The sequence below is a fragment of the Mytilus trossulus genome, chromosome 10, assembly GCF_036588685.1.
Source record: "Mytilus trossulus isolate FHL-02 chromosome 10, PNRI_Mtr1.1.1.hap1, whole genome shotgun sequence".
NCBI lineage: Eukaryota > Metazoa > Mollusca > Bivalvia > Mytilida > Mytilidae > Mytilus > Mytilus trossulus.
This window is the reverse complement of record NC_086382.1, coordinates 59,281,787-59,303,343: the sequence shown is the minus strand read 5'-3', so window position 1 is coordinate 59,303,343 and position 21,557 is coordinate 59,281,787. Positions and strand designations below refer to the sequence as shown.

The window sequence follows — 21,557 nt, the reverse complement described above, 5'->3', positions numbered from 1 at the left end:
AATTAAGAATTAAACAAGAATGTGTCCCCAGTACACGAATGCCCCACTCTCACTATCATTTTCTATGTTCAGTTGACCGTGAAATTGGGATGAAAACTCTAATTTGGCATTAAAATTAGAAAGATCATATCATAGGGAACATGTGTACTAAGTTTGAAGTCAATTGGACTTCAACTTCATCAAAAACTACCTTGACCAAAAACTTTAACCTGAAGCGTGACAGACAGACGAAAGGACAGACAAACGGATGCACAGACCAGAAAACATAATGCCCCTCTACTATTGAGGTGGGGCATAAAAATGTTGATGATTTTTTAAATCTTTGTTAAAGGGAAACTTCGCAAAAAAATCAAAAATTCATATTATGTCCATTCTGTATAAAAATGCTCAAATTTATAAATATTAAAGTTTTATTCCGCTAGATAAGAGATCACCATCGATTTTAAATTTTGAGTATCAGTTCTTTGCGTTCCTCCATTTTGTTATCTTGTCCAAATGAAAATCACGATATGTCTATAAACCATAAAGAAACAAAACTACAGTAACCGATGTTGTCGTAATTAGGTGTCGATATCTTGTCAATCGTACGGTTGTTTTATCTGACTAACTAACTAATTGATTCGGAAAATGTTCTTATATTTTTAATAACCATATAGTCTGTTATTTTTAAACTGTTAATATTGGAATTAGTTAAAAAGTCAAAGTTCAAATCATAAATAAGAGTTCCGTGAAAATTGTTTTCGAAAATCTAATTCGTTCATAATTCTTTAAAGTAATATACTTTATTCAAATAAATTAGGATCTTCGCTCCACTGATCACCCGCATGGCTTAAGGTATTACTCCCAAAGGTATTGTGAGGGGTGTAAGGTGACACGACCAGGTATTCAAGCGATTTCCTGTCGGGCCTGCAAGTTCATGCATCGTTTCACTTCTGTAGGTATTGATCAGTGTACATGGGCGATAACTTATAACTTTCCATTTTGAACTATCAGGTGCATGTATAATATACATCTCTGTCTTGCGTGTCCGAAAGTGATATAATATACTAGTCATTACTTAACTCATACGCTTGTTTATAAATAAAATTTCAGGTGTAAAGAATATTATTTATAAAAAAAAAAATGATACCAAAAAAAAAAAAAAAAAATTGAAGATATACAAATATATGTATTTTTTCCAAGGGTTAATTTGTGGAAAATCAGAGACATATAATTGTAATTGGTATATGTCTCTGGGACAATGTAATATTTACTCGTTGTCAATAGTAAAGGACATAGTTGGATCATTCCAGAAATGTTGATTAAAAAAATGTGCGCACTTGTCGAAGATTCGTTTATACGCCCGGATAGAAAGTTACGGAACTACAACGCAATTTAAAATATATACATGTATACATTGAACATAAGAAAGAAACATACATTTTGTGCAAATTGGGGTAAAAGTTTTGTAAATAGACTTTTCCACGTATACCAACAGTATGTAATCATCCAATTCGATAGACTATTGTATACCAAAAGAAGAAGAAGAAGAAGAGGACCAATTTGATTTAAATACAGGTCGATCTATAACTTGCTTTGGTTCATCGAAGTTATGAACATAGTAAAATCACAGATTTATATATCAATTAGATTGTTCTCGAATAAAGAAAGAAATTCGTCATCACCACAACTGTTCCGACATATGCAACTGGACGTACACTAATAATCCCCGAGGGATGTGAATATTTTCTAGGAAAGCTATTGAGTATTAAAGTTTCAAATCATTTTCGGGATTTATTTTCTTTCTTGATATTCAATGACAGCAAATTTAAAGAATAAACTGCTTGTCAGATATTTGTCCGCTTTAGGGGTATTCTTGCCAGTTGAACAGACTTATAATTACATTCAAAAATAGGGAAAGATGACATTAAATTCGTTGTCTTTTGTTTTTAAACATCTTTGGTCTAAAAGTTATTAAGTATTATACGTTGTGAGTTGAAGACTACTTTAATAAGGACGTCCCTGATTATGATTAAATTTGGTTGACGTTTTTCACACTTGATAAAGAATATCTATGCGTAATTTTTCGATTCCATTCCAAGAAGACCTTAAATTTGCTGTCAATGTTTTAAGACTTCTCAAGTACAAAAGTATTTTTTCTTTATTCGTTCATATTATATTCCGCTTCGGTAGAGTTATCTTCAGTGAGTTCCAGTTATTAATTTGTACGTGGCTTTTAAACAGTCTAAATCTAAGTGTTCTCATTCATTTATTTGCCTAATAAAGACAAATAAAAATACTTTGGTAAAGCTATTTATAATTTCTAAGTTCTCCTTTTTATTAGACATCAATCAAGGACAAAAGGTGTAAATCATTTCAATCGGACATATGAATTAAGTTTCCCGTCTTTAACCAAAAATTGTGTATTTCTTAGTAAATTAACTTATTTGAATTCAAATAAATAATAGCACCAAACATAATTAAATAATTCCACGGCAATCAATTTTTATTTGTCACCAACTTGAATATATATTTTAAATATGTGTATTGGATGCTCCCCTTGTCTTATAATTCACTGATCCGAATAGACAGTCACACCTGGCAAGGTGTGCCCGAGAGGCGTGGTTAAATACCGAAGTGCAAATAACAATTTACCTTTCAACAAGCCATCTACGAGTATTGCTACAGAACCGTGAATACACACATCGTATCAACCAAGTCATAGCAGAGATAGTAAAAGGTCAATAAGAGTACACCAACATATTGTCTTTACAGATTATTGTACTTTTCTTTGTTCACCTTATCAGTCCGAAAATACATTAATTAAAAATCAATTTATAACTTTTTGTGTTGTCTACAAAAATAATTCGAATATATACGTTTAACATAGAAAATTTATCTCATGAATATGTACAATTGAACGTATGTGCGTTCTATCTTCTTATTATCGGATGGTTATTAGATAAAGCATAAGTCATTGGCGCGCTTACGATTACGTTAAAATATGATTAAAAACCAAGACTTTTAATGATTGTTTTTTAAATCCCGGCATGCAAAAACCAGGAGAAAACGTCACGACCTACAGGAAGTAGTTAATATTTTTTCATTAAATATTGAATTTCTCCTTTATTACTGCACATATAGCGATAAAACTTTGTGAATATATATATTATGTCATAATGAACATATTTAAACCATAAGTAAAAAATCGTGAATTTTCCCTTTAAGATTTATTTCTACTTATTGTCAAAAATTTATTAAGCCTTAGGTACTAACATAAGTTTCTTTCTCATTTGATGGTAGAGAACTAAAGTGACAAAATAACTTCATAATCTGATTTTCATTATCAAACTACTTTCGATAAATACAAATGTTTAGGTCTTATCCATAATTGGCTTTCAAACATTTGGTTTGAGCATTCCTCATGAAGGTAAATTAAGAAAAAAGCACTTAATCAAATAGTGTTATTTTCATATATTTACAATTATAAGCACCAAAATGTACCTTCTCCATACTTTACCAAATCTAAAGCAGAAAAAATAAATAATTAAAATAATCTATATTTCTATATAAAGCATGCACCATTTTACATTAAACTTACAACATTAACCTACTTACCAAATATTAAGTAGAATGAATATAAAAAAACAGGTACTTGTTTATGTAATATGGAAGGGAAAACACACACAAGATGTTGGGTTTCTGTCATTGAGACAGAAACCAAGTGACACAAAAAAAGTTTTAATATTATTAATTTTAAAAAAACCAATTCACACGTTTTCTAAACTCTAATTCAACTTCTAATAAATTATGGCTGTTGAATTTTAAATCACTAATATGCATTTAAATCCTAAATAAAAAGACCAATATTTTTACCATAAATTTTCATTCTGCATATGCCTGAAAAATGAAATACTGGAATAATTTCAATACCAGTATAAAATATTAACATTTTTAAAAGTTTCGTTAAATTTCGAGATACAAGTAAGCTTAATAAAATAGCTGTACACATCTTTTAAGGTAGCACAATACAAAGATTTTTTTACTTCCAATCACTAACCTTTGAAATGCTGTTACTTTCTTATGAATGCATAGAAAATAATAAAAGAGGAATATATATATAGATAACAGATTAATCTTTTAAATTAATGCAATATTTTTATTATGCAATCATTATGTATAATTAGTGGCAAAATCTGGCTAAGTTCACTTGAATGAATTTAGCTCTGTCATCTCTTTTACTATACAGAAAATTTCAACGAAATCTTAATCAACACATCATGGGCTTCAAAAGGGTGTCTCAGATTGTCTCTATGGGATTCCATTCGCTCATAAATCTCTTATTAGTGTAAACATCCTAACCACATAAAAGAAGATAATGTTTAATTAGGTGTAAAATTTGTTCTATACATTCTTTTGAAAATCTGAGACACCCTTTTGTAGATAATGGCCATAGGAACAACATATAATAAAATCAACCCTCTAGGGACACCTATGCAGAAGCTAATTTCAATTGAAAGTGGAAATTTGATGAAAAATATTTTAGACACAGTTAACATTATAATTCGTTACATAATTGTTGCATAATACTAACATTGCATTAGTTTGAAAGAGTAATCTGTTAGCTATCCAAAACTACCACTTTTATAAATTTTCAAGCATTATTAAGAAAGTTACAGCATTTTAAAACTTGGGAGTTGGAGTTATAAATTCTTTGTATTGTGCTACCTTAAGTGTGCATTTGAATTATCAATATTTTTAACTGCCCTTTCTATATAAATTATCATATAGTAATTAAATGCAGAATGTCTCTTACATTGTTGAGTTCCATCTCTACTTCTGATTTTGTCCTTGGTAAGATGGCTGTTTCCTCATCAGATGATGATGCTTCAGAAAAGTCATCATCCTTTGAGCATGACTCTGTAATAAAAACTTTGATGTGAATATGTGTGACCTAGATTCATAATTAACTATTACACCTATGCTTGTCCCATTTGTATCAATTATTAAACCATGCCTGTCAAAATTGTATCAATTATTACACCTATGGCTGTCCCAATTTTATCAATAATTACACCTTTGTCTGTCCCAATTTGATCAATTATTACACCTATGCCTGTCCCAATTTTATCAATTATAACACCTATGCCTGTCCCAATTTTATCAATTATTACACCTATGCCTGTCCCAATTTAATCAATTATTACACCTATGCCTGTCCCAATTTTATCAATTATTACACCTACGCCTGTCCCATTTGTATCAATTATTACACCTATGTATGCCTTTCCCATTTGTATCAATTATGACACCTATGCCTTTCCCCAATTGTATCAATTCTTATATCTTTGTCTGTCTAATTTGTATCAATAATAACATCAAAGCCTGTCCAATTTGTATCAACTGTTACATCTATGCCTGTCCCATTTGTATCAATTATTACACCTATATCTGTCCCATTTGTATCAATGATTATGCCTATGCTGGTCTCATTTGTATCAAATAATACCCCTATAGCCATCCCATTTGTATCAATGATAATGCCTATACCTGGACAATTTGTATCGATGATTATGCCTATGCTCATCTCATTTGTATCAATTATTATCCCTATAGCCATCCCATTTGTATCAATGATGTTGTTTGGCTTTTAGAACACTAAATAAAATTTTACCAAATAAAAATTATGATATCTTACTCATTTATGTTATCTAGAATAACTGAAACTTTTCAAGAATTCAATCAGTGATTGATGCCCTTGCTTGTAAATATATAGCTAATTTAGCATTTTTTCATAACCATTACCATAATGGGACATTACTCCAGAATAGTGAAAATGGCCCTACCCATAATCTAACTTGATCTGTGTTTGGTGGTCATAAGCTTTATGTATATCAAGATTCATAACATTTAGTTGAGGTAAACTAAAGTTAAATAATGTAAGCCCATTTCGTGGGGCACTGATCAACAAAAATATATAAAACTTAATACCCCTTAGCAATGAGTCCCCAAACTTATTACCAACATGGACGAAACAAAATGATGATCCAAATGTTGACTATATAGAATGGCAAACAATCCTACCATGTTTGCAAACTTTTTGTAAAATGTTCTTAAAGGAGTTGCATTTAGAACCTCAAGGAGTCATTGTGTTGCACTATAGCTAGTACAATATATTGTCAAAGTCCCATAACTCTTTTAAAATATTTCAAATTAAGCTGACAGCATAACTTTGTCAAAAGATCATTTTGACTAATGATCCTACTAAGAATGCAAAATTAATGTATACAATTTATGAAATTTATCTCCACTAGTTTTACTTTATATTACTGCTATTACCTTCTGTTGTTCTTCCTTTCTTTTCTTTCTTCTTTCCATCATTAACAAATGATATCCAAATAAACATAGGAAAGATGAGAAAAACACTGGACAAAATCTAAAAAGAAAAATATCTGTTACAATTTATAACTTAAAACAGAGATTGATTAAGGATTGATCAGAATAGAGAGATTCTTACATTCAAGGTTATTCAAAAATTATATAGTGCATTAATATTCATTACTGCGTGTTTGTTGGACTATCAACACAAAAGTGACTTATATCTGCAATCAAATAATGCTATTTACATTTTTAAAGTTTTTATCTAATTTTTCGCTACATATATTTTACTGTAGTTTTCACAGTAATCAAACATCCAAAACCATTTCTGAATTACAAAATTCAAAATAGACTATTTTAATATTACCAACTTTTGACTCTGAAATTTATATTTTTTAGACTGGTTACCTACACTGCGGTTGGACATCATGGTACCAAATCAAGTAAGAGCAATGTAAAAGAGTAAAATCAAGCATTCAATGTGTACAATTTGTGGGGAAAATAACTGTTTAATATTTTCTTTGCATTGCAAAATCATTGGAAAACAGTAGACTTTCCCCTCAAATTACACTGATTATATGTTTTATTTTACTTATTTCGGTTGCTCTTACTTTACAAAGTACTATATAGCTAGAATGTCTTACCACAGGACAGGTAACCTGTCGAAAAATGATAAAATCCAGAGAAATAAATTGGTAATATGAAAATATAAAAACGTATGCATTGATATTTGGTTAGGCTTATTAAGATTGCATAGATACATCTGAATACTACTTAACCAATACTTTGCTTACCTTAAACCAATATGGTAATCTACAGATACCCCAGTTTAATTCCTTCATCTGGATTGATCCATATAACTTTCTTGTTAGCCACTTCTGACAGCATGGATGTGCAATAAAGTTCAGATAATAAGCATTGTGAGCTATTTCTATTGTACTCTTGTTATTAAAGTCTGGTAGGGGTCTGCATAGCATAGAGTAGGCCTGGGCACTGGTATCTCTGTAACTAATGTCTAACACTCCTAAAGCCATGTTACCAAATTCTCTGAAAACAAATAAAAATGTATAAAAACAATGTGATAATAATATGTGAGAGAACAATTAAACACTCATGAAGCATAGATTGCATCACTAAAGCATCATTCAAATGTTGTCTGTCAGTCCACATAGTTAATCCGTCAAAGGTCAAAAACTTCAAAAAGCTTTTTGGGTTCTTTTCAACTTTTAATAAATAATATACAAGAAATGATAGCAGTGAAATAGCTTACAGGGCACTTATCAATATAATTTCTATTTCCAAGTGGAATAATTTCTGTATAAAATAGTTGATGAGTGCTTATTATCTACCTCATCCAAGACCTTTTGATATAAATTTCTAAATATTATTATTATTGCATATCTTTCAAACCATTAAAATATAGGGACAAATAAATGTATTAGCCTCTTTGTTTGGCCTCTTTATCCATAATACATTTATGAAAGGTTGGATAATAAATTGTTTTAAATTTGTCTTACTTTGCCCGCTCCTCCATATCAGTCCGTTGAGATCTTTCCATTGGACATTTAGACAGTTCTCTGTATATATTACTGCAGATCAGAGCCACAGGGATAGGTTCATCACACCTATACCATAGAACTTTGGCTAGTTTAGGTCTACTTAAAAGTACAGCCCATACAATAAGACAGTTTACTGCCTAAAATAAGAAATATTAAATAAGGTATTAAATGTAAGATAAAATAAATCAATAAAACAAAATAAAGTTACATACATTTTGAAATTATAATCATGTTAAGAGTAATTCATTTGTTGGCTATGTTGAGTAAAAAGTTCTTCACATTAGACAGAAAAGAACATATTCTACAAAATTGTTCAGTTGAAGCTAGTGAAACCAACAGGAAGACTGAGTTGTGTTCAATTACTGACAAATAATATTCCAGCAAATATTAAATAGATAAGAAACAATTCTAAAACATAGTCTAAATATTTCAGTACATGTATAAAAGCAAAAGGTCATGCTGTTTTCCCACTGCTTATGAAATCTTTACACATGATTTATAAGTTAGTTGACATTGGGATAAATTCTAGATTTAGGTATCTGTTTGTACTCTTGAATTGATTGGTTCTAATTGGTAGTTGTATCATTTATAGAAGTCATCCTAATTTCAATACCATATACACTTGCAAGCTACTGTGGATTCATAAATATTTATTGGATACCAATTTTCATGTATTTTAATTGTGGGTTCAGGTTAACCACGAATTCAAATGACCAATGAATTAAAAAATTTCTATTGATTTTGTATGCAGAGATTGGCAAAACCATGAAATCAAATTTCCATGAAAACGCAAGTTCTCCTCAATCAATGGAAATTGATACCAAAGAAAATGACTGAATCCACAGTATGCAATAATATGTGTAAATGTCTTCCTTAGATATGTACCTTTCTCTCAGCTACAGCAGGGTCTAAAACATAAAGTTCTGCAGAATTCATAGATAATTCATATGGTTGAATAAAATCCTTGATTCCAGATAACTTAGCTACCAGTTTGTTTAGATCGTTGATTAAAAAGTCATGTGGGAGTGGCTGGTCAGGAATCTGAAAACGAAAGATGTGTTATATATAGTCACCAATGGACTCTTGCATAATAATAATTATATGAAGAAAATACTATGCAATTTCTAGAAAGCTACATGTTATCTGAACAAAACAGAATAGGTTACAATGGTTTGAATTTTTGTTTTCTTCCACAAATGAACTCATACAAAAGGGATATCACATTTTTTTTGTGGTGAAGTTTTTAAAGAGCCTATATAATTTACTATGATAGGATCCATGAAACTTATCTATCCTTTAATTAAAGATCTTTGAATACTGTTTTTATTGGAAGGATAATTGATTTTGTATCAACTATCAAATAAAATATACTTAATATGTATTGCTATACCACTATTAATGCGTACTGTCCGACATCCTGTACATACTTATATTTTGGAATTGTATAATGTCATATTTTTTCACAGACTGTTTATCCCCTCTTTGCATTAACTTCATTGGATGACTACTGATTGATTACTTCGTCTTGGATACATGTTTTATTTATAGTTGTTATTGGCTTTGAACTAGTTTTCAGTAACTGCAAATACTCTTGGATTGGTACTTCGTGTGGTTAGTCTTTTTGTTTGTTAGCTTTATTTTAGTATAGATTACCCTTTTCTACCTGTTTTACAGTTTGTTTTCATATTGTGCCTGTCCCCAACCAGGAGCTTGTAATTCAGTGGTTGTTGTTTTGTTTCTATATATCATATTTGTTTTGCATTTTATTTTGTACATAAATCAAGATGTTGGTTTTCTTGTTTGAATTGTTTTACATTTATCCATGTTTTTATATTGCTTGGTATGCAGTGTGGTATTTGCTCATTGAGGCCTATATTGACCTTTAGTTGCTAGCATATTCATCATTTGGTGTCTGGTGTGAAGTTGTCTCGTTGGCAATCATACCACATCTTTTCATTTTCATATACTAGTACTGAGGCACTGATTACTAGGTATTAGAAGTCCACAATCAGTGCCAAGCAAGTAGAAGTTAAATAATTTAAAATAGCAATTACCATGTAAATTACACTGTGTCTAGTATATTGTGGCAGTTAGGATTATTATGACTTTATTATTTCCCTTGTTTAAAACTATAAATTTCATATTTCTTTATTTGAGAATTTACATGAAGTTTATTCGGTATATATTTGTTAAATTGCATAGCTTTTGATGTTTGAATTCCTTGGTTAAAGATATTTATTTATATTGTAAAGTTTAATATTTGCACCGTCGCAAAACCTTTGATTACCTTCTTTGAGAAACTTATATATTTTATACAACTCGTTTTAGATTCTTATCTTCAATTCTCTGAGGACTGATATTCAGTCCAACCAAGGAAAGCCATCCTTTCCAACACTCGGTTAGATTTGCATTTGCTACATGCCTCCTTAGTACGGTTAATTTGAAGTCATTGACTGCTCCATTTCTATTTAGTTTTGACTTTACATGATAACAGTTGTACTTTACTGATTAAATTATATATTGTTTTCAGTTTTTGGTTTTTATTTACTTAGATTTATTATAGCACATCACATTTGGCATAAGTCGTTTTCCGTACACATCAGTTTACAAACTAGAATTAGCTGTGGTCCGCATCCCCGAATCTTAGGCAGAATTGTTCCTGCTACATTTCTTATAAATAATTTTGATCAGTTACAAACCAGAAAAGCTGCTTTAGAATTCCACACCCCACCCGCACTTCCAAATGTAGCAGGAACAATTCTGCCTAAGATTCGGGGATGCGGACCACCATGGAATCTGAAGCCTACATACCAAGAAGACCTCAAGTCGCGTCCGTTATGACCCTTTGAACCTAGAGTCAAAGTGTGTTTGTGTATGCATTAAACAGTGACATTAATTTAAAATGGATATAATTACATGTGTTTCAAAAACATTCAATCTGAACATTAGGTATCAAATGTTATTCCATATACATTTGTTTTCGAAGGGAGGAGGAGGGTTGCAGATTAGTGAAGTGGTCTCCATTGAACAGTTTGAACTTTCTCGTTATTTAGATTTGACTGATATATATTTGATTTAATATTTACATGACTTTTAAATCTTGCGTTTTTAGTGCTGCAGATGCATCAATTTGATAGACATTTCAGTGAGCAGACTTTATTTATGAAATTTATTGTTTGTCTTAGGAGGAGGAATGTGGCAGTTAGGATTATTATGTCGTTATTATTTCCCTTGTTTAAAACTATAAATTTCATATTTCTTTATTTGAGAATTTACATGAAGTTTATTCAGTATATATTTGTTAAATTGCATAGCTTTTGATGTTTGAATTCCTTGGTTAAAGATATTTATTTATATTGTAAAGTTTAATATTTGCACCGTCGCGAAACCTTTGATTATACCTTCTTTGAGAAACTTATATATTTTATACAACTCATTTTAGATTCTTATCTTGAATTCTCTTAGGACTGATATTCAGTCCAACCAAGGAAAGCCAAGCTTTCCAACCATCGGTTATATTTGCATTTGCTACATGCCTCCTTAGAACGGTTAATTTGAAGTCATTGACTGCTCCATTTCTATTTAGTTTTGGCTTTACATGATAACAGTTGTACTTTACTGATTAAATTATATATTGTTTTCAGTTTTTGGTTTTTATTTACTTAGATTTATTATAGCGCATCACATTTGGCATCAGTCGTTTTCCGTACACATCAGTTTACAAACTAGAATTAGCTGTGGTCCGCATCCCCGAATCTTAGGCAGAATTGTTCCTGCTACAATATCACCAATTAAGTGAGCTCAATGGAAGACATTTAGATAGCCAGATACATAATGATACAATCTACCTTAAGATCATTCTAACTAACAGATGTATTTTTTGATTGGATGAATCAAATGGTAGAAAAACTGAAACAACATTAAAAACCTACCATGTAATGTTTACCCAGAATTCCCTCCAGACAAACAGTGCTGAAGAATTCTGAGTCCTCAGCTCTCTCAAACAAATACTTCAGGTTCTTATGGTTCAAGTATTTATGGATCTGGTACCCTTGTTCCAGAAACAAAGAGACAAACTCCTCTCTGTCTTTCCTGATCAGTGACTTCTCAAATAATGTCTTATCAACCTAAAATTCAAAACAGGAAATATTTTGTCAAGACTTAATATAGCACCTTGTATTTAACAAGGAAATTAATTAGTATCCTTATGCATTCTGTGCAACAAAACTTAAAATATATACTTCATGTATATGTAGTATGTCATAAGTGGTAAACAGTAACAAGTCCAGTATTTTTTGTAGAAATCAAATTTTCATTTTTAGTTTACTTACATATCATAATTATTATACTTGTATTTAGTAACTTACACAGGAATACATGGGAACAAGAAAGAGAAATATTGAGATAGTAAACATCTTTGTTAAGGGGCAATCTTGGGGCACAGCTCTAGGTGTTGGATTTTCTTGCTGTATTAAAGACCCATTGGTGGCCTTCAGCTGTACTCTGCTGTTTGGTTAGGTTGTTTTTTTTTTTATACATTCCCTGTTTCCATTATCAATTTTATATTGTAATTGGACAAGGCAACATTAACAATATGGCCCCTTTTTAAACCTTTTATGCAGGATACTTGACAAAAATTTAAATACACCAATTTATAAAAACAAAGTGTAAAATATAGATAATAAAATAAAAACTTAGATATTTGCAATTATATAATTTATACTACTACTAATTCAGAAATTATTGCGTGCATTTATTACCGGTATTGCGATTTTGCCATTTAAGACTAAAATGCAATTGAATTTTGCAATATTAGAAAAATCCTGTTTAATTAAAATTTAAACAATAATGTGTCCACATTACACAGATGCCCCACTCGCACTATCATTTTCTATGTTTAGTGGACCGTGAAATTGGTATAAATTCTCTAATTTGGCATTAAAATTAGAATGATGTTATCAAAGGGAACATGTACACTAAGTTTCAAGTTGATTGGACTTCTACTTTATCAAAAACTACCTTGACCAAAAACTTTAACCTGAAATTTGCACTATCATTTTCTATGTTTAGTAAACCGTAAAAGTGGGGTCAAAACTCTAATTTGGCATTTAAATTAGAAAGATCATATCATAGGGCACATGTATACTAAGTTTCAAGTTGATTGGACTTCAACTTCATCAAAAACTACCTTGACCAAATTTTTAACCTGAAGCGGGACAGACAGACGGACGCACAGACGGACGAACGAACGTAGGCACAGACCAGAAAACATCTACCATCATAGGTGGGGCATAAAAATCAAAATGCAGGTTTAATTTATTGCGATTATAGCCCTGATGCACTTTTAGCAATAATAAAAAATCGCAATAATTTCTGAATTAACAGTATATGGAATTGAAAATTGTATTCACAAAAAACTTAGCAAGAACCATTCAACCCTTGAAACGATGCAAAGATCATAAGAAGATTGTCACTTTGACAAGTTCTTCAATATTACAGCAACAAATAGTCTAGTATCATTCATACTATATCCTTCATAACTTTATGTATTATAAGTATACCTTGATTTTTGACACATTTGTAGATGAGAATATTTCTGTCTGAGCCAAATCTGCTCTGTTCCAGTCCAACAACAAAGTTAAATCTTTGTAAGCTCTTTCTCTCCATCTTGAACTTTTCTTTATTTCACCTTTAATGCACAATAAAATCTTTAACTTAAAATTTGTATCCCAAATGGTTTGAGAATCCATTAAAATTCAACTAGAATATATTCTAAGCCAAAAATAATAAAAGGGATGGCTGGATGAATTGGCATCCAACACAGATGTTATAAAGTACTAGACCAATACTTTATATGCTTGGTCACAAGGAAACATATTAAGACTGTTAATCTACCATGACAAATTATTCTGACTATTAGCCAACCAGTTGTTGCTCTTCCTCCTTTGGGTCAAGCTTTGCCAAAAAAGCAACAAATATCAATTTAAAGTCTTTGGTTTGAACAACCAGGGATTGAATACATGACCTTCCACATCAGCAGCGAGTAGGATAACATGAGACCACCCAGGCTTTGATCATTATTATTGAGAGTTATGAGATATTATTTTTACCACTGACAATAAGTATTGAAATAATAACTTTGTTTTCAGTAGACAGATAGAAGAGTGCTCAATTTTAATATTTCCAAACAGAAAATGACAATAATATTTGAAGATTCATAAGAAATCGATTACTACTAACTGACCCTTGTGAACTAACTTTAGACCTATCAATTCATTTCAAGGAAACTCTGTTTTAAAAACTAGTTTATCCTGAAAGTTTTCAATGTTTTTTAAACCTTACTTAAAAGGTTTGTATCTTACTTTTTAGGAGAGCTTTTAGTATGTACTTGTCAAGATCAGCTAAGTTTCCATCCGCACCCTGTGTATTTATTACTGTCATAAAAGTCCTATCATCCTGAAATATAACAATAAAAGATCACTGGCTTTGTAAAAATGAATTAATAATATGTAATAATGGGGTTACAATAAAACTGTAAACATTTAGGCCTTTGATCTTTTCTATCAATCAAAATGAAATTTGATTTCAATCATTAAGCCATCAGAATTAAATCACTATGGGTGGTATTGTATATAATGAATAATGAATCAGATAATTGAAGTCAAATCAGTGATCATGGCTATGACAGCTAATGCCCTTTGACACAGGAAATCTATCTAGGTTCACACAGAAACAATCACAGGATTAAATCTCAAGCATTTGGTCACAATGGATCATACATGTGACAGAGTTATCTTGTCACAGCTCAAGATTTAAACAATTTCAGCTGGAGTTAATGGGCCTCAAAACTCTACTTTTATTGATGTTTTTCATTGTTCATGTTACCATTTATGTACTAGTATTTTTTAACAAGATAAATGTGATCTCTGGTAGTTTTACAATTTTTTGATTTGATTATTAAGTACCTTTTTCAACAGGAGAAATTAATACATCATACTAAATACAGATGTGAAAACATACCTCTTTTGACAAAGTAACACATTCAATAATTTTATCTCTGAAAGCATTACGAGCAAAATCATTCTTATTAAAATCATCAGGGAAATTGTGAATTATCAACTTTAGTAATTCAGGACTCAAATGGCCAACTTCTGCAACGGATCTACAAAATAATAAAATTTCAATAATTTTAAATCTTGAAATATATACCCAGAATATACAACCATACTTGTTAATTATAAGTGACTATCAAAAATTGAAGTTTTCTATACTTTTCTTCATTTATTTCATCAGAAAATATATGTGAATTATTTTCAGTAAACAAAAGTTTTTCAAAAGTTAAATTTACCACTAATAACAAAGAAAATATACTATCATATGGGTAGATATGATAAGTTTAATTTACTAAAAACATATCTCCACCACATTTTTTATGTGCCTGTACAAAGTCATGTCCTGTAATTCAGTGGTTGCGTTTTGTTGATATCATACATATTTGTTTTTCTTTCATTCTTTTGTTAAAAAGTTAGGCTGTAAATTTTTGGGTTATTATTTGTATACATTTTGGGGCTTTTTATAGCTGACAATGCAATATGGGCTTGTTCATTGTTCAAAGCTTTACGGTGACCTAAATTTGTAAATTTCTGTGTCATATGGTCACTTTTGGAGAGTTGTCACATTGGCAATCATACCACATAAAATTGAGAATGGAAATGGGGAATGTGTCAAAGTGACAACAACTCAATCACAGAGCAGACAACAGCCGAAAGGCCTCCAACGGGTCTCCAATCAAAATTAAACTCCCACACCCGGTGGAAACCCTCAGCTGGCCCTTAAACAAATATGTATACTAGTTCAGTGATAATGGATGTCATACTGCAGCTACTTATTTTAATGTATAAGATTATATCTATTAAGTTTTCTCACCTGTCTTGAGTTTCCTCTATAGCATAAGCCAATAGATTAGCACAGCCTCCCGTTCCTTTGACAACAACCACTGGCATTTTATGGCGCAGATAAAAGAGAACTAGATCTATTTTTTGAGGTCTTCCCTGAATTAATAATCCAACAACAGGAATGGTTTGTGGTGGAGGCTCAACAACTTCAGCCTCATTTTCATCAGAATCTGCAAGAAAATCATTTCTCTGAAAAATCACAATTTTTTATACAATTGGATTGTGACCTATGGTATACAAGTGGATTTAATAGGTTTAAGTGTTGTTAGAATTTTTTCTTCTGATGTCCATCTAAAAATTATATTTCATACAGGAGATAATCGCATGTTTCAAGACTATGTCAGCTATTGTGAGATACTGTGAAAGTACTTTTATTCGTGGGGTACCAATTTTCGTGGTTTTCGTGGATGACCTTATCCACGAATTTAAGTGTCCAACGAAATAAAACAACCATTGTCCAAGTCAAGACATGGAACGATCCCCATCGGTAGGTTTGACTACTGAGATGATCGAGAATATATTGAAAAACGCCAAATCTGAGAATACTTTAATGGCAGTCACAAAACTACAACCGCATGCAGATTTATACCAATTTAATCTTTAATAACCTAAACTGTACAACTTTTGATCTTTTAATTCTCATAAAAAATATTTTTTGATCATTGAAAAACAGATTTTCCGGTATTGATATGCTAGAATGATAAAGTGTTCATTTTATATCCTCATAGTTCTGTACATATGTGAAATAATAATTTCATGCTGGGCTTGATTTTGATAAGAATTAATTGACAATTCAAGATACATTTATAGCATTTGTGTATGTGAATGTATTCTTTAGGTGACATGTTGATGGCATAATTAACACCTTTGATGGTCTTTAATCTGTTGATCACTTTATCATGGGTTAATTAGTGTTATCACTACGACTTACACGGGTCAATGTTTACTTAGCAAATTCCTTCAATCCAGACTATTTGTAACGTTCGTTTCTCATGTTCCTAAAGGCTTTCATTTTTTTATTATTATTTAAAAAAAAAAAAAAATCCACGAATTTAAAAACGCATGAACATGTAAATATTACTTAAACCACGAAAATTGATACCCACGAATTAAAGTACTTCCACAGTACATGAATATTTGGTAGAAGAAAAAAAATAACCGCCAAAATTGTCACATGATTTTTGTGAATGAATCAATTGCATAATATGTGGTAATGATTAAGAAAAGACACATGAATTATTTCCATGTCTAGATAAAGTACGCACAATTTACAAAATCAAGTTCCCAAGACAAATGCATAAAAATTTGCTTCTCTTACAAAATCCTATTCTTAACAGCTTAGTAACTTTGGATTCATTGTCTTTCATCATCTACATGGGTATCAATTTTAGTGGATTGAGGAAAACTTCCTTTTTTGTGGATATTTGATTTGAAGGTTTTGCCAATCTCCTCATACAAAGCTCATAGAAAATTTGTAATTTGATGAACATCTAGATTTATTGTTCACCTGTTTCCATGAAAGTCATGAAAATTGGTATCCAAAAAATAATAATAAATACACAGTATCTTACTGTAACTAAGGAGTCGTTTGTAACGTCTAGGTCGACCCAACTGACATTCCAACTGCTTTTCAAAATTAGACCTGAAGTCAATGTAATGATCCTCCGTCTCTGATTCCACCAAGATAAAATGTGTGTGATCTGGGTTTAATTCATGAATATCCTTATTTGGTTTACAACCTTCATTGGTGAGTGTCAATCCTTCCTGAAATAAAAATAGAGAATGGAAACATGAAATGTGTCAAAGAGACAACAACTCTACCAAGTTGTAGAAAACAGTCCAAGGACACTAATATAAAAAAGAAGATGTGGTATGATTGCCAATGAGACAACACTCCACAAGAGACCAAAGTGACAAAGAAATTAACAACTATAGGTCACCATACGGCCTTCAACAATGAGCTAAACCCATAATGCATAGTCAGCTATAAAAGGCCCCAAAATGACAATGTAAAACGAATCAAACGAGAAAACTAACAGCCTTGTTTATGTACAAAAATTGAACGAAAAACACATAAACAAACAACAACCACTGAATTACAGGCTCCTGACAGGTACGTACATATGTCAATGCAATTACACTTCTTAGGGTTTGGGTTGCTGCATTTTATTAAAATATTTAAAGTCAACATCTGTTTTTGATTCATAATCACAGATGGTCCAATAGTTAACATATTATCCCCTATCCCTACTATAAAGCTATTAAAAAAAAAATCATTACAACAAAAATAAAAGAATGAATTGTACTTGTTGACAACAGATCTAAAATGAACTTTAAATCATGTTTGTCATGTCTATCATGTCTGCATAGATGCCAACCCCCTTTTGTCCCAATCAGTAACAAACTATCACATTTTCCGTATTTTTGAAAAGTTTTCAGTAATCATTCATAAACGTGCATTTACCAATAAAAATTACTGACGAGTGTTTGCTAGGTGATGTGCACTAAAATTTGTCGTTTAACATGTTGTCTGTAGTATGTATTCCATTAATTAATTGTTCAGATGTTCTCAACTTGTACATTTTCGTTTTGTGAAGGAGAAGAAGAGAAAGAGGGAAAGCTACTTCATAAAATGCAAGGTTGCCTCTTCGGAAGTCAGATAGTTACTCAACAATAGGTTGATAACTCCAGAGAAACTGGAAGCATTACATTTGCGTTTTCTAAATACCGGACCAGGACGGAAAAGTAATGATAAAAATCCGTGTTTTATAAAATTGAACAGTGATGATTGGTAAGCCGTAACTATTCGACTTTGATCGTAATAGCGTAGTTTTATAGCAAAATCGGATAAACTACGCAAAAATCGTAAATGTTGTCATCTATGTGTCTGTCATGTCATGTCATGTCATGTTTGTCATGTCTATCATGTTTGTCATGTCTGTCATGTCTATCATGTTTGTCATGTCTATCATGTCTGTCATGTCTGTCATGTCTATCATGTTTGTCATGTCTGTCATGTCTATCATGTTTGTCATGTCTATCATGTTTGTCATGTCTGTCATGTCTGTCATGTCTGTATAAAAACATGTAAACTTACAGAACCATCAAGTTGATCATTGTAAACAACTTTCTGCTTTTGTATAACTCCTATAACAGTTAATCGATGAAATTTCTTGACAGCATCAGGTCTAAGCTGACTAAGATCAACTCTGCTATTTGTCCTGATGAATTTCTCCTCATTAACAGCCTCACCCACTATACTGGCTATACCATTATCTACTCCATTAGTCACAATCCACATCTCTGTAGAATTGGCTGCCTAATGTAGATAAAACTCAATAAAACAAGTATGCATGCATCCAAAATTCTGTATGTGAAGGTTAATTTTGATTTCCCACCTTAGCAAGATAAAACTCTATAAAAGAAGTAAACTATGTTAATGTTTATTCATAGTATAGTTTCAATTCAGCAAGTTTTTTATTTCATCATCAAAATTATCTATTTAAGGAATGACTGTAATATTTTTTCTGTCTATGAAGAAATAACATAAAAAATTTGGTGCACACTTAACACATTTAACAGTGTGCACCACATATTTTATGTTATTTCCAATAGACAGAAAAGATATTACAGTCATTTCTTATAATTTAATTCTAAATTCCATTTAAAACCATAGAAAACCATGAAAAAACGTTGATGACGTCATGGTCACATGACTTAATTGTGTCTATGGGCTCATAACAAAATAACATCAGCCAATCAGAAGACGTTTTATAAAAATTAAATTATTATATCTTAACAATTGAACTAGATGGCAATATTTTGTTGTATTTTTTTTTAAATTATTCCACTAAGACTCAACATTAATATGCTGAAAACCAAATACAAAATCCCTCCCATCCATAAAAGCAAAGCCAGCTTTGATATAAGTTTTCTTTCACATGTCGTTTGGATGGACAGAAAGACAGAGGAAGTTTAGTGGTTACTATATAGACCTGCAATTTTATAAAAGAAGAAATAGTGTTTTTTGGGTTTGTTTTTTTTAAAGTTGTTGAAAGATAGTAGTAAATGAAATTATTCTTTATACCTTTATCAAACCTTTCTTAAACTGGTCTCTCAATCTTGGGTTTTTCCATATCTTCTCATTACGTACACCAGACATAATGGATAACACTATCTTAGGACTCCTCATGTTCCAAAAGCGTTCCATAAAGTATGTTAGTTCATATGGAGTTGCATCCCAGGGAACACACACATAATGCTTTTTATGCTGGAAAGAAAAACAAATTAAACATAAAATATCCTTTGCAACTGATTTTTATGGTTGTGATGTAACACCAGTTTCCCAGGCAAGAGGGTTTAAGTCTCACAAACAAATATTAACTCCGTGTCATTCTTTTTGTGTCTGTCCCAATTCAGGAGCCTGTATTTAAAGGTTTGAAGTTGGTTTATGTCTGTCATATTTGTTTTTCTTAAATTGTTTTAATATAAATTAGGCCGTTAGTTTTCTCTACTGAACAGTTATTGAAGGCCCTACAGTTGCCTATAACTGCTTACATCCATTTTATTTGAACTTTTGTGGATAGTTGTCTCATTGGCATTCATACCACATCTCCTTATTTTAATATTCTGGTGGATTATGCTTCCAAACCCAAGATAAAAAAAAAGTAACCATATTAGAAACAAATAATAATGAATCTACAGTATTAAAGGAAAAGCATTAGACCAAAAAGTTTAATAAAATAATAATATATTTCTCAAGGTTCAGTTATTTTTTTTTAGGTCAATTGAAAAGCACATGTTAATGTATTCACCTCTTTATCATAATTATGACAAATATATAAAAAAAGAAGATGTACTATCCACAAAAGACCAAAATGACACAAACATTAACAATTATAGGTCACCGTACGGTACGGCCTTCAACAATGAGCAAAGCCCATACCGCATTTAGTCAGCTATAAAAGGCCCCGATAAGACAATGTAAAACAATTTAAGCGAGAAAACTAACGGCCTTATTTATGTAAAAAAATGAACGAAAAACAAATATGTAACACATAAACAAACGACAACCACTGAATTACAGGCTCCTGACTTGTGACAGGCACATACATTAATAATGTGGCGGGGTTAAACATGTTAGTGGATCCCAACCCTCCCCTAACCTGGGACAGTCTTATAACATAAGAACGAACTATAACCAGATGCTCCGCAGGGCGTAGCTTTATACGACCGCAGAGGTTGAACCCTGAACGGTTGGGGCAAGTATGGACACAACATTCAGGCTGGATTCCGCTCTAAATTTGGATTGTGATTAAATAGTTGACACAGCATAGGTTTCTGACACAGAATGAATGTATTCAAATGAACTTAAAATTTTTGTTTTCTCTTAGAGCAATTCACTATGCTGTTGAATATTAATCCTCTTAAAAAAATGTTTGAAGAAATTTTCTTTTTATTTATGAAATTTCAAATGAGAAAAATTGAACCCAATTTTTAAATCACATCCCCCTTTCCCTTATTCCAAAACTAATTTCAATTAAAATATTCTAATGGAGTTTGCAACAATTACTACTCATTTAAATACATCATAAAATATTAAGATGTAAAAAAACTGCTTGTTATCAATGAATGGTAAAGATTATTTAAATTTATCAGTTGGTAGTAAAAAGTGAATATACATTGT

The 21,557-nt window shown here is 31.2% G+C and overlaps 1 protein-coding gene across 1 annotated transcript in view; it reads right to left on the bottom strand.

Moving 5' to 3' along the window:
• The window catches only part of LOC134688280 (transient receptor potential cation channel subfamily M member-like 2), a 76,093-nt gene that overhangs the window by 36,783 nt on the left and 17,753 nt on the right, over nt 1-21,557 (bottom strand). Inside the window, exons 4-16 of the mRNA XM_063548830.1 lie at nt 19,959-20,141; nt 18,969-19,190; nt 17,443-17,635; nt 15,843-16,041; nt 14,937-15,078; nt 14,279-14,372; nt 13,478-13,605; nt 11,849-12,043; nt 8,802-8,957; nt 7,875-8,053; nt 7,152-7,404; nt 6,319-6,415; nt 4,796-4,899 (exon numbers count right to left, since the gene is read on the bottom strand). Of these exons, the coding sequence (XP_063404900.1) occupies nt 4,796-4,899; nt 6,319-6,415; nt 7,152-7,404; nt 7,875-8,053; nt 8,802-8,957; nt 11,849-12,043; nt 13,478-13,605; nt 14,279-14,372; nt 14,937-15,078; nt 15,843-16,041; nt 17,443-17,635; nt 18,969-19,190; nt 19,959-20,141 (2,145 nt within the window). The remainder of the gene's footprint in view (nt 1-4,795; nt 4,900-6,318; nt 6,416-7,151; nt 7,405-7,874; nt 8,054-8,801; nt 8,958-11,848; nt 12,044-13,477; nt 13,606-14,278; nt 14,373-14,936; nt 15,079-15,842; nt 16,042-17,442; nt 17,636-18,968; nt 19,191-19,958; nt 20,142-21,557) is intronic.